This window comes from Saccostrea cucullata, unplaced genomic scaffold, assembly GCF_032062105.1.
Source record: "Saccostrea cucullata isolate Sc308-1 unplaced genomic scaffold, CSIRO_AGI_Scuc_v1 ctg726, whole genome shotgun sequence".
In the NCBI taxonomy this organism is placed as follows: domain Eukaryota; kingdom Metazoa; phylum Mollusca; class Bivalvia; order Ostreida; family Ostreidae; genus Saccostrea; species Saccostrea cuccullata.
Genome location: NW_026925651.1, coordinates 12657 through 27159, shown reverse-complemented (window position 1 = coordinate 27159; position 14503 = coordinate 12657). Strand labels below are relative to the sequence as shown.

General features: G+C 32.2%; 1 protein-coding gene across 1 annotated transcript; it reads right to left on the bottom strand.

Annotated features, from left to right (window-relative positions):
- Nucleotides 1-2538: 2538 nt before the first annotated feature.
- Nucleotides 2539-8694, bottom strand: LOC134269507 (brevican core protein-like). The gene is made up of 3 exons (XM_062751713.1): nt 8677-8694; nt 3200-3293; nt 2539-3024 (listed from the first exon to the last, which is right to left on the bottom strand). Exons 1-3 carry the CDS (start codon nt 8692-8694, stop codon nt 2801-2803), a joined length of 336 nt encoding a protein of 111 aa, XP_062607697.1. The 3' UTR covers nt 2539-2800.
- Nucleotides 8695-14503: the final 5809 nt, after the last annotated feature.

Genomic DNA, 14503 nt, shown 5'->3' with positions numbered 1-14503 from the left:
GATATAGCGACGACGTATTGTCTAATAATATTTCCGTTCATATGTTCATACGATATATCCAGTGATCTTGGAATAAAAGATGCAAGTCAGAGTCTGACACATTTGTTTCATAATTAGATTTTATACGAGAAAAAAGACATTAATGGTTACGTAACAACAAAGTTTTATGATATTAATGTGACGACTTTCACTTTTCAGTCTCACCTGCCTGTGGTATGCAACAATATCACCTGAATTCGTAATTTATATCTTTCAGTTGATTCTAGTTGATGAAACGAGAATATCTGCAGTCTCGTTTAAAGTCATCATTTCGTAAGTTCCATGGTCGATACAATGACTGTAAGAGGATGCAATTTATCATTAAGTCAACTGCTAATTGACGTTTTTTCGTAATAATTTTTAAGCCATTATTTACACACAGATTTGTCGACGGTTTTTCCCCGTCATTCGAAATAAATACTGTAAACCAACTTTAATTCGCTTGCGAGAAATATATGCTAGTTTCGCAACCTATTCTGAGTCGCAAATATTAATCACTGAGAACCATTTATTTTGCTTTATTTTCTAGAAAACGTTTCCTTGATTGATTTCAAACTGACAAATCGCGAATAAAAGATGACGCGAATAATAGTTAGTTTACAGTACCAATTTTCCGATCATAACAAGGAGCACACGCGGCTAGTGTGACCGGTCGGCAGGGATGCTCACTCATCCATAGCACCTGATCCCACCTCTGATGCTTTAGAAGTCTGTGTTTGCTCTGATAAAAATGAATGTCTATTACATAATTAAGCCTTAATGTGTGATGATCATATCATTAATGTATATGTATATTATTGAAGCCCTAGTGTGTGATGATCATATGATTGAAGTCTCACTGCGTCATGATTAAATTATTGAATCCCTAGTGTGCAATGATCCTATGATTAATGTCCTACTGCGTGATGATGATATGATTGAATCCCTAGTGTGTGATGATCATATGATTGATATCCTAGTGCGTGATGATCCTATGATTAATGTCTTACTGCGTGAAGATTATGTGATTGAATCCCTAGTGTGTGATGATCGTATGATTGATGTCCTACTGCGTGATGATTATATGACTGAATCTCTAGTGTGCGATGATCATATGATTGATTCTCTAGTGCGTGATGATCCTATGATTACTGTCCTACTGCGTGATGATTAAATTATTGAATCCCTAGTGCGTGATGATCGTATGGTTTAAGTCCTATTGTGTGATGATTATATGACTGAATCCCTGGTGCGTGATGATCATAATGATTAACGTCGTACTGCGTGATGATTATATGATTGAATCCCTAGTGTGTGATGATCTTATGATTGATATCCTAGTGTGTGATGATCGTATGGTTTAAGTCCTAGTCTGTGGCGATCATTTGATTTTAGTCCCATAAAGTGTGATGATATTATGAATTAAGCCCTAGTGTGTGATAAATATTTGATGAAAGCCTATGTATGTTATGATCATATAATGGAATTCCTAGCTTGTGATGAACTTTTGAATAAAATCCTAGTTAATGATGATAAAAGTCCTGGTTGGATGAAATCCTAGTGTTTGATGAACATTTGAGTTACGTCCTAGGATGAGATCCTAGGAGTTAATCATTATCCTACTCAGAAAATGTACTTTTGATCTAAAAAGACATTAACTAATTATGATTAATCACATGCTTATTTTTTATAGTATAACAATTCTGACAAAAAAAGGTATAAATCAATAATGATACAATGATTTCCAAATCAAAATATCTCTTCTATTTTCTTCTATTATAGCCCTGCTTAAGGACGTTCGATCCTGAGCTTTTGAGCGGATTTTGGTCCTATTCTTTATTTATAAAATTCTGCATCATTTTTAGGTTCTAACATTACATCTGAATTCTATGATGCAAATTGAACTATATTCAATGAAAAAACCGCGATAAAATTTCATTCAAGTAGAATTAAGCTAGGAACTATATTTTGTGGCGGAAGGGTTTTTAGAAGAAAATGATCAGTTTTTTCCCTTTTGAACTATAACAGTATTGTTAATTTTAGATTCCTATTTTTCCATGCTGGTTGCACACAAAGCTGTTTTTTTTTGCCGTAAAACGTGTTATGCTGGTTCTGAAATATCTATTAAATTATTTCTTATGAATTCTTTCCACGAAGTGTGACAAATATAGTAAATATATTCTGAAAATCTAGGAAAAAATTGGGCCAATTTTAACGTAAAATTGACACTTTTTTAGTAATATCTGAAAATTTACATCATATACCCCCACTTTTGATATTCTTTTCTAAATATTTAAGATATCTTTGACCTATTTGCTTAAATTCAGAAAAAGTTTAAGACTTTAAAATAATTTTCTGGCTTATTAAATTTTCATTGCCAGAAAAATCACATTTTATTAGTGCAGAAAGGTCAAATAATTGAATCTGCGACGCAATTTGAAACTTTTTATTAGTCACAATTTTAAAGTGTCTTTTTTCAAATAGACTTAGAGTTCAATTTGTTTCATCCTTTAATTGGATAAAAATATTGGAGGGAAAACGGCGAAGATGTAATTTTTGATTAATACACAAATTTCAGTGCAAAAAGGTCACATTTAATGTACTGTAGCGCCAAAAGAAGCATATTGACCCCCATTTTTTGATTTGAATTTTAATTAAGCTATGTATGTAGAAACTAAAAATATACTTGGCAAAAAAAGTTTAAGACTTTAAATATCAGGATCGAACGTCGTTAACATACTTAGAATTAACTGCTCTTTATTTTTACTCAAGGGTGCCTCAACTAATTAAGGTCCCTTTCACGGATATAACTAAGCCTTGAATTACAGTCGCCCGTGTTGACTTTGTAATCGTTAAACTGTTCTAGAAGTAGACAGTCATCTCCGGTGGTGTAAAAGTTGTTGGAGAAGCCGGGCGCCCACGCTGTCAGATTGACCGGCTGAAGGCTTGACCACCAGATCATGGTTCCATCACTAAGGGCATCTGTGCCACCGATGTGAACAGCAGCTAAAAATTTGAAGAAAAAAAAAACAAAGCCAAAAATTACTGATCTTTATTTATCTGTGTAATCCCTGGAAACTCTATATATCTACAATTCATATCTTGAATTCTTAACATTATAAATTTGATTTCTGTGTAAAGATTGTTAATATTAAACATCATGTACATTTTAACAACTTACTCGTATTCATATCCTGTGCCAGTTCTTTAACAAAATCATATTCGTCGGTTGTTTCAATCTCTACAAGTTTCGAACCATTTCCCCTGCAGGCAATCTATAAATAGAAAAAAATATCATGTGGTTCTGAAAAGACATATCAAGGAATACTTGATCTTTGAAATACATTTGTTTTGTTGTACAGTGTATTAAGTTGCAATACAACTAAATATAGGGTGTGTGTTTTTGTTATTTTTTCCCATCATCTTACACCCCCACGTCACCCATCCTTGTCTTGTTGAGTACTTCCCCCCTTCTTATATCATTTTCCCCTTTGTGATTCCCCCTTTTTATCTTAATTTTTCCCCTATTATCCATTCAGACATTTTTGCCTTCTTTATTTTCGCCCTTCCAATTTTCCTTAACTAATCACCCCAACTCTCTAATTACATTCAATGGAAACTATGTACATTCCCCCTTAAAATTACTGTGTTCAGAATTATAAAAAAACATATATTAGAAAATCTACTTTCCAAATATTGTTTGTAAGATTTATAAAGTTGACAGGAAGTATACGAGGGTTGTCCCGTAAAATCGTGGACAAGTTGTCTAGTTTGAAAAATAATCATCACTGCGTTCTGAAATTTTCTCTACTATTTAGTACATATATTATAAATATACAGCGCAATTTTCAAATAGATATATGCATAAATAAACAAATTATTAGATTTTATGTTAATATAACGGCCACGTGATATCATTTGAAGTGTCATATATATCTTTGTTAATAAAGTTGGATAAATCCCACTTATATTAAGAAATTCCATTGATTCACATATGTGAGTGTATATAACCAGTTAAGGTACCAATCTAGCACATACATGCGATCTTATAAAGATTTATTATGAAGTTACGGACAGTATTCTCACCATTAGTGAACTAAGTTAACAGACAATCTCATATCAACGGTCGACAGTGACAACGTCTTTTGCTATTACAATAGCAGTTATATCCGTATATTTTGTACTACCTAGGGACTCAATCAAAAAGACTTCGCTAAGAAATCTTCAATTTCATTTATATACTAAAGATCTGATGATTTTTGTCATATTTTCTTCTGTATTCATTTAAAGTCTCTTAAGGTGTTATTACAACATCCTAATCTAACTGAACTGCTCTCCGGTGCGCCGTAACGTCATCAATAACCACCATTTTTCGTGCATTGTGTTTACCACTTTCACACTGCGAATGCTCGGGAATCTGTCAAAAATTAATCAAATGCCTTGAAATTTTTGTAAATACGACAAAATTGATTAAGGAATCGAATTATGATAATTTTTATCACAATCTTATGTATTGAAAACTTTTATTACGAATTAATTCTTGTGTATTCTCTAATATAACCTTGTTATTTTTACCGTGCGCCGTAGGACCGTACCTTGTGCACATTCAAGCGTAATAGAATCTTTATTTTTGCCTGTTTATTATCAAAAACATAATGATGTACTTAAATATGATGAATAAACATTTACTGAAAATTTCAGCTTAGTGCGCCCATTACATTTCGAGAAAAACGCTTTGTCCACGATTTTACGGGACAACCCTCGTACAACTCAACGCACTTTTTAAGCTGACATGGTTTTTCGCACAAATTAAGGTCACATTGTTGTAATAAAAATTAGCATTTTCGAACTGCAGTACAATAATATAACCCTATTGCATATGTAATGTTTAAGCATAGATGTCTTTTAAAATCATTATCTTAGTTTCCAAAGTGGATGTTTTTAAGGGGAATTTATATGTAATTGGTACGATGTTTCGACTACACGATTCCACCATAGGTTTTTAACAAATGTATAAAACGAGCTTTCCTTGATACCAAGTAGTTGAACATTTTAAATTTTCTTCTTAAAGGTGAGTAGTTTAAAATTTTTTTTTGTTCATTTACCATACTCCTCTTGGTTTTGTCGAAATGTAGCGCTGAAAAGGGATAACATTGCAAAAGGAAACCACACTCAAGGGAAGGATAATGATCAGTATTGTTTTTTTTTTTAATAATAAATTCCTTCTATGAAAAGAAAAATTCCTCTGCATTTACGGTTTGAAAGGTTAGAATTTTGCAGTGGGATGAATCTCTCATGAGTCCAGATTTTAGAAGTTGACTCTGAAAAATCCAACCTTATTAACATATAAAGCAGTCAAAGAGATAAAAAATACTATTATCATCCCGAGCTAAAGAGTCAAAGTGTACAGATAATACAAGTTGCAGTAGCTAAACTGTGCCCATGTCTACATTTCTGCAAAGAGCTATTGCTTTCAAAAGAACGGATAAACCACAAGAATTAATTCAAATGAGAATAGCTGTTATTTTTCAGCAATGAAAATACATGTACAAGTTCTGTACCAATTGATATGTGTGAATTATGTTTTAGTAAATGAAATAACCCTGGTAAAACTCAAATAATATAAACAAATACTTTTAAAATGTATTACACAATATTACATCATAAAATGTGACCTTAATTTGTGCGAAAAACCATGTGAGCTTAAAAAGTGCGTTGAGCTGTATGTGTTTTTAATATATAGCAGACCGTTCAAATCACGATTATAGATTACATAGGACTAACGGCGGATGTTCGTTGTAAAATGGGGATGCTTACTACTCATATGCACCTGATCCCACCTCTGGAATTCCCAAGTAAACGTGTTTTTGCCCTCTTTACAATTTAGTACTTTTATTGTGGATTGTATTTAGATTGATCACAGATAATTATCTTTGCATTTTTTAATCTCAGCTAAATGAAATAAAGTCACGTGACCTATGTACGTATTACCTGTGCTTCGATCCATGTTTTGTCCGTGAATTCGGAAAGGTAGTAAGAATTTTCATATCCAATCCAATCATCTTCACCTTAAAATGAAAAATAAAATACCGTTATATTTTTTTTTCTTAAATTAACATTTATTTCACTACTAGTATATTTATTGATAACGAATTTATTTATTTCATGTATACACGAGTGTGCTAATTTTTCCTAAAAAAGAAAACTTTCTGTATTATCGGTATAGTAAACAATACAGTAAAATGCTTTAAAGGTGCATAGATACAGATTTGAAGTCAATATTTTCTATATATAAATATGACGACTTATACATGTATATTGTAATAGGATTTCATATGAAAATACATTAAAAAATCTTTTTTTTTCATCTTAAATTTATTGAAACTTCAAATTTTTGGACAGTTTTGATTGACACATCCTTGCACTTTCACTTTGTAAAATGTTATTGCAATATATAAGTCGTGATATTATACAGAAAATTTGAGAAAACATTAACAAAACTTCAGCAAAAGTATGAAAGAACATATTCGAGTGGTGTTTTAAAAAGCATAATTGATTCTTTTCATCCAAAAATCTTCTATCAATCAGAACGTGTCAGAAGTGGGTACTTATCTTTAACAAGGCGGGCCTAGCTCTAAATTTGATTCAAGTTTTTTTTTTTAAACATGCCTACGATGTGTCCTTTCTAAATCATTTTATTTTTTTAAATTATGTCGAAGAGTTTTTTCGTCAGAGGTGTCGAAAAATTGTGCGTTTTCCTTGAAAATTGAAACTTTTGAAATGAAAACGTCATCATGGCGTTACAGATTTTAACGTCATGTTAAAAGAAATTAGTAACTTCTCTTAATCGAAAATTATTTACTTTAACCTGTTGATGTTCCAGAAAACAAATTTGAACTTTTATTTCAATTCATCGTACATGCATCTTTGACACTTTGAACTAGTGAAATAATTTGCAGGAATGTTTAATTTAATAACACACATATACGTATCCGATTTCATCAGACAAGTTATGAAACTGGAATCATCCAGACGAAGGAATGGAATCCCAGAAACATGTACGCAATAAGTGTATAACAGTAAAAGAAATCAAAAAAATATTTTAAGATTAAGACAGTTTACATACTTGAAAATGTTGTGGAAAGATGTATAAATCCCAAAGACTGTATCAAATTATTAAGAGCCAAAACTGTGGTCAGGACACATTTCTTCTTCCTGTCATCAAAAAAGACTTCAGAGCAGATTGGCATACTCAGACAAAGGGAGCAACAAGACAATAAACTTAGACTTCCGTCTACCACTTTCAAGATATCCGAAGCCTCAGGACACATGTTTTCATTTTGAGACACTCGAACAAAACCAGCAAATTGGTTAAAACCGAGCACAACTTCCATAAAAAGATTTACTATTACAAAAAGGAACAACCTAGATTTCATTTTCATCTGATAGTTTTTGTCGAAACTTATTTGGTTTGCACGATACTCAATAATGATTCTTATGGGTTTAAATGCTATGAAAATAGTTGATAAAATTAACCAAAATCAACATTATTTTTGCATTGCTTCGGGAATATTTAATAGTTTAATAGTTTAATAGTTATCTAAACAGACTCCGATTATAATGTAAATATTTATCAATATGAAAAATACGTTAAAGAAGCAACAATATTGTGTGGCTATTTCATGTACTTGTCGTTTTACATGATTTACATAATGAAAAAAAATTAATTATTAATTGGTTTCAATTTTTGGGTTGTCCAAAAAGCCATGAAAAAACTTACTGTAGGTACTGACATTGAAATGGGAAAATAAACATGTGATGGTAGTATGTTTTAGTATAAGAAGACTTTGTCGAAATAAATATACCACTGGAGACCCTGATAATATGGTGTCTTTTATTCCTATGTATTTTTGAAAACAAATCACTTGTAAATATTATTTTATACTATTAAAAACTGAATGGCTCACTTACAAAACAGAGTCTGTTGTTATACAACACGTATAGATTGCCCATATTTCCGTACCAGATATTGTACCTAGTGTAAATAGCTCTCAGCAGGCATTTGATTTTGAATGCAGTCAAAAGTGCAGAAAAACAATAAATTCGTACTTTCCATGTGTTGGTAATACACTTTTATTGTTTCCAGTCTACCTACAAATGATATTTTTTTTAATTTATCAATAAATGCCTTCCGTTTCTATATACTGTTTGCAGGGGAAGATTATTTGATTGTTGTACTTTTTCTTATTTTGTTGTTCAGTTAAAGTTACACTAGTTTTACCGTGCATGACGTCATGTTTTCCTGCAAGCAAAACCGTCACAGGTAGCTCTGTCGGTAGAACGTTCGCTGAAGTGTTCGGAGGTCATGTGTTCGAATCATGGCCGCAACTGACATAAGTCGATAAAAAAGGTACCAACTGTTTCTTTGCCAAGCGCTCGGTGAGAGTTGTCAGATGAGGCCGTAAAAACCGAGGTCACGTATCAGGCGTGGCACAATGATCAATGGTCTTTAGTGTCGAGTTAAGGTCTAAATTTGAAGCCCTTCGTCAGCATTGGTAATTAACGTCTCTAATTGAGTGAAAAATTCTCGAACAGGACGTACAACAACAACAATCAATCGATCGATCAATAAATCTTATGTCAGGGCGTATTTTTTACCCATGGGAATTCCGACATATTGTTCTAAGATCTGACCTAAATATATTGCCAATCTGAAACTCAGGTATTTTTTTTGTTGAAAATATCAACTTCAGTAGCACAAACAAAGTATTTTGAAACAAAATAATTTGGTAAATGACCAATGACAAGCTAAAGGAAAGCAAATTTGCCAGTTAAATGACATTTTCATTGAGATAGCAACTGTAAATGGTGTTATAAAGATTGGACTCACAACACTATTTTGTAATGGTAAAATTCACCAGTTATGACATGTGCAGCAGGCCTATAGTTTTAGGGAGGATTCCGTTTTAGATGTTTGATATAGATCTAATCCCTGTAGAGGTCTTTTGTTATTAAAAAAATACGAAGCAATAGTTGGTATATATTTGTAGGAAAAGTAAAGTGTGAACTTGGTTAATCCCAGTGAGATCGGAATAAAATATACCGCAGAGTTTATATATATATATATATATATATATATATATATATATATATATATATATATATATATATATATATATATATATATATAAATTAAATCCAAGATAAACAAACAAGTTTACGTTTAATTTTTTACACTAAGCGCTTTCGACTCTTCAGAGTGTAACAATGATAATCAGGTATTTTTTTTATAACTTAACCTATACCATGGACTTCTACAACATTTTCCTTATATATATATATATATATATATATATATATAGAAAGCACAAAGAAATTCACTTTTACATGGATACCCACTTCCGAGACCCGGGGTTGCTGATCGACCTTCGGAATCTGTCTCCTAGCAGTGCAGGAACAGCGCGCTAGACCGCCAGGCTATCTAGCCAAGTCAAAAAACTTGCTTTCGCCAGTCAGCATTTGCCTCAGTGATAAATGATTTATTGTACTCGCAGACAAGGTCATTGTATCAACAATAGAACTTGCGAAATATTTGGGAATAACCAACACTATTTGAGCTAAAAAGTCCACTAAACAATACAAAATAGGAACAGAGCAAACACGGACCTCCAAAACATCAGAGGTAGGATCAGGTGCCGTGGACAACTGAGTGTATAAATAATGGACTAACAATCAGTATGAAAAAAGTCAGTCAGGATTTGACTTAATGATAAATAATATTTGCTAACAAGGACATTGTATCGACCATAGAACTTACGAAATGATGACTTTAAACGAGACTGCTGATATTCTTGTTTCATAAACTTGTTTGACAACTTTTCCTCGTTTAAGAAATTGAACATACGTAGAGCATGCTCTTGCTTATCGAATCAATTGAGAGATATAAATCCTGTATGCAGGTGATGAAGGTATATTGCTGCATAAGTAAGGGTAAATGACAGTTGAAAAGTTAAAGTCATCATGTTTATCACGTTTAAAGCTTGGTTTAACGTCTTTTCAAGTAATATATCCAAGTATGATATAGATGTGTCCGACTCTATGGTATCTTTTATCTCAAGCTAACCGGGATATTGTATCGACATAAGAGTGGAAATAACCATTGTTAAATGACAATACGTCGTAGATACATGTATATCTAAATGTCTAGTTGAAGGCCGTAACAAGTGTTTTCTTCTTTTCATGTTTAAGATTTTAGAGAAATTCTGCTTCATAAGAATACAAAAACAGGTCTGCTAATAACGGGACAATTGGTACTCATGGGAATACCAACAGATTGTTGGAAGACCTGATCTCCAAAAACACAAAGAATTGTTAATCAGAAAATAAAACATCTTTTTTAATGTCAACTTCAGGACACTTGTGTTTACAATCAGAATTTTTAAACATATAAACATTTAAAATAATGAGCCTTACAAATAAAGAAAATGTTGTTTTTGCTTTGTCAACAGGGACCAGCACGTACTGATCATAACATCTATCTAATTATTTTTTTCACTTCTGGAGTTTGAATACAGATGGATAGATGGTTTTTATTTTTCTCCTCAATCCTTTCATAAGCGATTTTAACATACATCTGTTGCATGCAGCTGTATAATCCATTCTGACAAAGTATCAATGTCTTCCTTTTCATGTCTGGCCCATCGCCTAGCGTAATATTCTACAGGTTAGAGATTAATAATATTTATGAACTTACGACGACAGTTAAAGGATCGGGTTTCCTTATACAGGGACCTCCATGAGCTGTTTTACTGTGTTGCTCCCAACACAGTAAAAATTTCTCCGACACAGTAACGATTCAAATTTTATGCGTGCGACACAGTAAAAATTTTGCCGACACAGTTAGATCTGTGATAATTAGAAAATTCAAACATATCAATTCTCTCTAACTGAAACTTTAATCAAACAATGCTATCGTCTTTCAATTGTGAAATATTCGATGTCTATTTGTAGGGAAAACAAAGTGTAGTCTTTAATTTGAAATATGGTAGAATGTAAGAATGGACCCTTTTGTGATAAAGAATATTACTTATACAATACCGCGTCAATCCCTGAATCAATTATTTAGTAATTTCCTTTGGAAACTAAATACAATTATATTTCCATCGTCTTTGATCTTTGACTTCTTTCCCATCTATTTTCTTTCTTGTCTAATACGATGTAAACTTTCAGTCCCATTACAATAAATTCCATTAATTTAAATATTGTCTATTTGGGGAATGTTGCATAATCCGACCATTTTCTTTAAAATCAAATGGTATTGGATTAGACAAGTTTAACTATGTATTTCATATTTATATTGATAATTTTTCCTTTTTCTTTGAAGGAATATTAAAATTTTATTTGAGCGATTTGATCTTTAATCCTTGATATAGTTTGTAAAAAAAAATAATAATTTTGTAGATGCTTAAAATTTATTTTTCCAATGTTGTTTCAAAATAAATTCAAACATAATACAACCCACAAATGGTGTTAAAAACTTTAATTTCCAATATTATTTAAGAAAAATACGATTTTTAAAGTTAATTAAAATATTTTTTCAATGAAAAAAGAAAATTGACATTGATTATCCGGTGCTTGAGCTTGCAGGGCGATCTTTAGAGTCCCCATTTACAATGACACGTCCAGCATTGGTTATCTTCCTTGCTTAAAATATACCCTCGCCAGCAAAATGGACATCGCAAAGTTGGACAGCCTATAGAAAACATTTTTGTATATGTACTAACGTAATGTAATTAAACTTTATTCCTTTTTGATAAAAGGGTGCCTGTAAAATGCGAAACCGAGTGGAAAAGGAACGAAATAAAACGAAAGGAAACGAAAGAAAATCTACCGAAACGAAAGGAAACCTACAAAAACGAAACATGGAAGGTTTCCTTCGTTTCGGTAGATTCGTTTCATTTCTATTTCGTTTTGCATTTTACAGGTACCCTTTAAAATTAAGAAAGAAAAAAAAACCAGCCAAATTAGAAAGTACTTTCTTATACATTCACATACATTCGCACACAAATAAAACAAATTAATGAAAGCATTATTATGAGCACCAACATGATCGCAAAATAATATATCACAAGAGATCAATAGGAAATAAACATTAAGTTCAATACGTAGGTTTGAATTTCAAGGTATTTGCATGTACTGTAAATCAACTGTTATTCGCGATTCGTCAATTTGATATCAATCCGCAATGATTAATTTTCGCGACTGAGGAAACGCTTTCTAAAAATACTGAATGAAAATGAATGCATGGGTTCGCGACGATTAATAATCGCCAGTTAGAGTAGGTTGCGTAACTTGCGGATATTTTTCGCACGCGAATAAAAATTGGTTTATAGTATATTTAAATATAGATGCTGTATAAGAAAATTTATCTAAGGAGTATAACATTTTATATATAGCATAGTAAAAGATTTGACAAAAATGAAATGTTTTCTATTTTCCAATTAAATCTTGCAATCAATTTAACTAAGAGTATTTTCATTTATCTTGCAGCTACTTACATTGACATGTTCTGCATCCATTTGCGTCCTTGACGTATCCCGATCGACATTTACTTATACAACGTTCTTGTTTTCGACATGCCCCTGCAAGTGATCCTGAAAGAGATTAAAAATGTATATTCCGGAATATCTAATACCGTCTAGGCTTTTTTCACGATTTTGATATTTAACGTTCCAGGAAAACGTCAGAACCGGCACCATTACGAAAACTGAAAATATTGCCGTCTCGCAATTGTGAATCGAATAAAATGCCAAACTTACAATTCAAATCAATAGCACAATTAACGCTTATAGTTCTCACAAATATCGATAAAAAGATACTCATTCCTCATCTTGATATAGTATTTGCAACATTTCACAATGCACGAAATATAAATAAATCGCAACAGTAAGATAACATGTTATCATAAGATTGTTATTTTATAGATGAACCATTAAAACGATACTGGTAAGTACAAAAAGTTTAACACAATTGATAACTTATGAGTTTGACATTTAATTCGGTTCACAAGTATCTAAAATCAACCCGAGAATATCGCTTTCGCAATGGCACCTGTTCTGACGTTTTCCTGGCACGTAAAATATTAAAATCGTACAAAAAAGCCAGGAAAACGTAAGACATTTCGGACTAACTCTCGGAATAAGTAGGTGAGTAAATACCATAAAGTGTATTAATTAGTAAATTGCATTTATTTTGAGGATGCTTGTCCTACATTTCAGATTTCTGAGAGGATTGATTGATTGTATATTGTTTAACGTCCCTCTCAAAAATTTTTCACTGATATGGAAATGCCACCACTTGCCGGTTGCAGTTGAGAGATGCAAATTCTGCCCTTTACTCGGCACTTAGGGCCATTGAGCAGGGAGGTGTCTTTTTCGTGCCAGCACATAGTGTGACACGGGACCTCGGTTTATACTGTCTCATCCGAAGGACAGGTCTCCACGTCCCACAGCGGGATTCGAACCTGCGACGTAAGGATCAACTCCTTACTTCCTTCGCGACTCTTAGAGCAGACCTCTAACCACTGCGCCATGCAGGCGACTTCCAGGGAGGAAAACAAGTATGAAATTCACAACTTTTACATCACTAACCTGTTTTGATTACCTTTAAATATACTTTATATCAGTCTTTTAGTTTTTTTGAATGTAGATTAATGGACAAATTCATTACATTGCTTTCTACTTTCTTATTTAAGATCGACATTTTGCAAATTCTATTGTCGTTTTAATTACTTTGTTCTCAAAAACAAGCCGATTTCGTTGTTGAATTTCAAAATCAGAGCATGTCCTATGGTTCCGTTACTAAAGCCATCAAATAAAAATTGTTAGACTGCCCTCTCCTGACCGACTGACTAAAACTGTCTGACTCAAAAACATTTTTTACATTCAAAGATTCAATATTTTTTCTATCTATTCCTCTTATTCCGTCAAAAATATGTTGAAATTGTCTGAAAAATTTTTCACCTACCTACCGACCCAATGATTTTACCCTGAGTCGGGAGAAGGCAATTCAATATTATTAAAAAGATGGCCCTTTGAAAAAAAAATTTAATAAAAATGAAGCACTATAAAATACAGTATACCACTCTTACACCTTTTAGAAAAAAATATCCTGAGTGGTTTTTTTTACTGCAATACATGTGATTACAAAATATTTTTACTCGAAAAATATTTTTGTACTCACCTTATTATTGAAAAATATTTGTACTCACCTTATTATTGAAAAATATTTTTTGTACTCGCCTTATTATTGAAAATTTTTTTTTGTACTCACCTTATTATTGAAAAAAAATTTTGTACTCACCTTATTATTGAAAAAAATATTTTTTTGTACTCACCTAAGGCAATGAAAAGACAGAGGAGACTAACAACCCTGACAAAGCTTGATCCTCCCATGCTGAGATCTAGCTGCAAGTATGTTCAGATTG

Bases quoted from the DNA above. Each gene is read 5' to 3' on its own strand.
- LOC134269507 (XM_062751713.1), bottom strand. The intron at 3,025-3,199 runs GTAAGTTGTTAA...TCAAATTTTTAG, and splicing joins GGCACAGGATATGAATACGA to CTGCTGTTCACATCGGTGGC.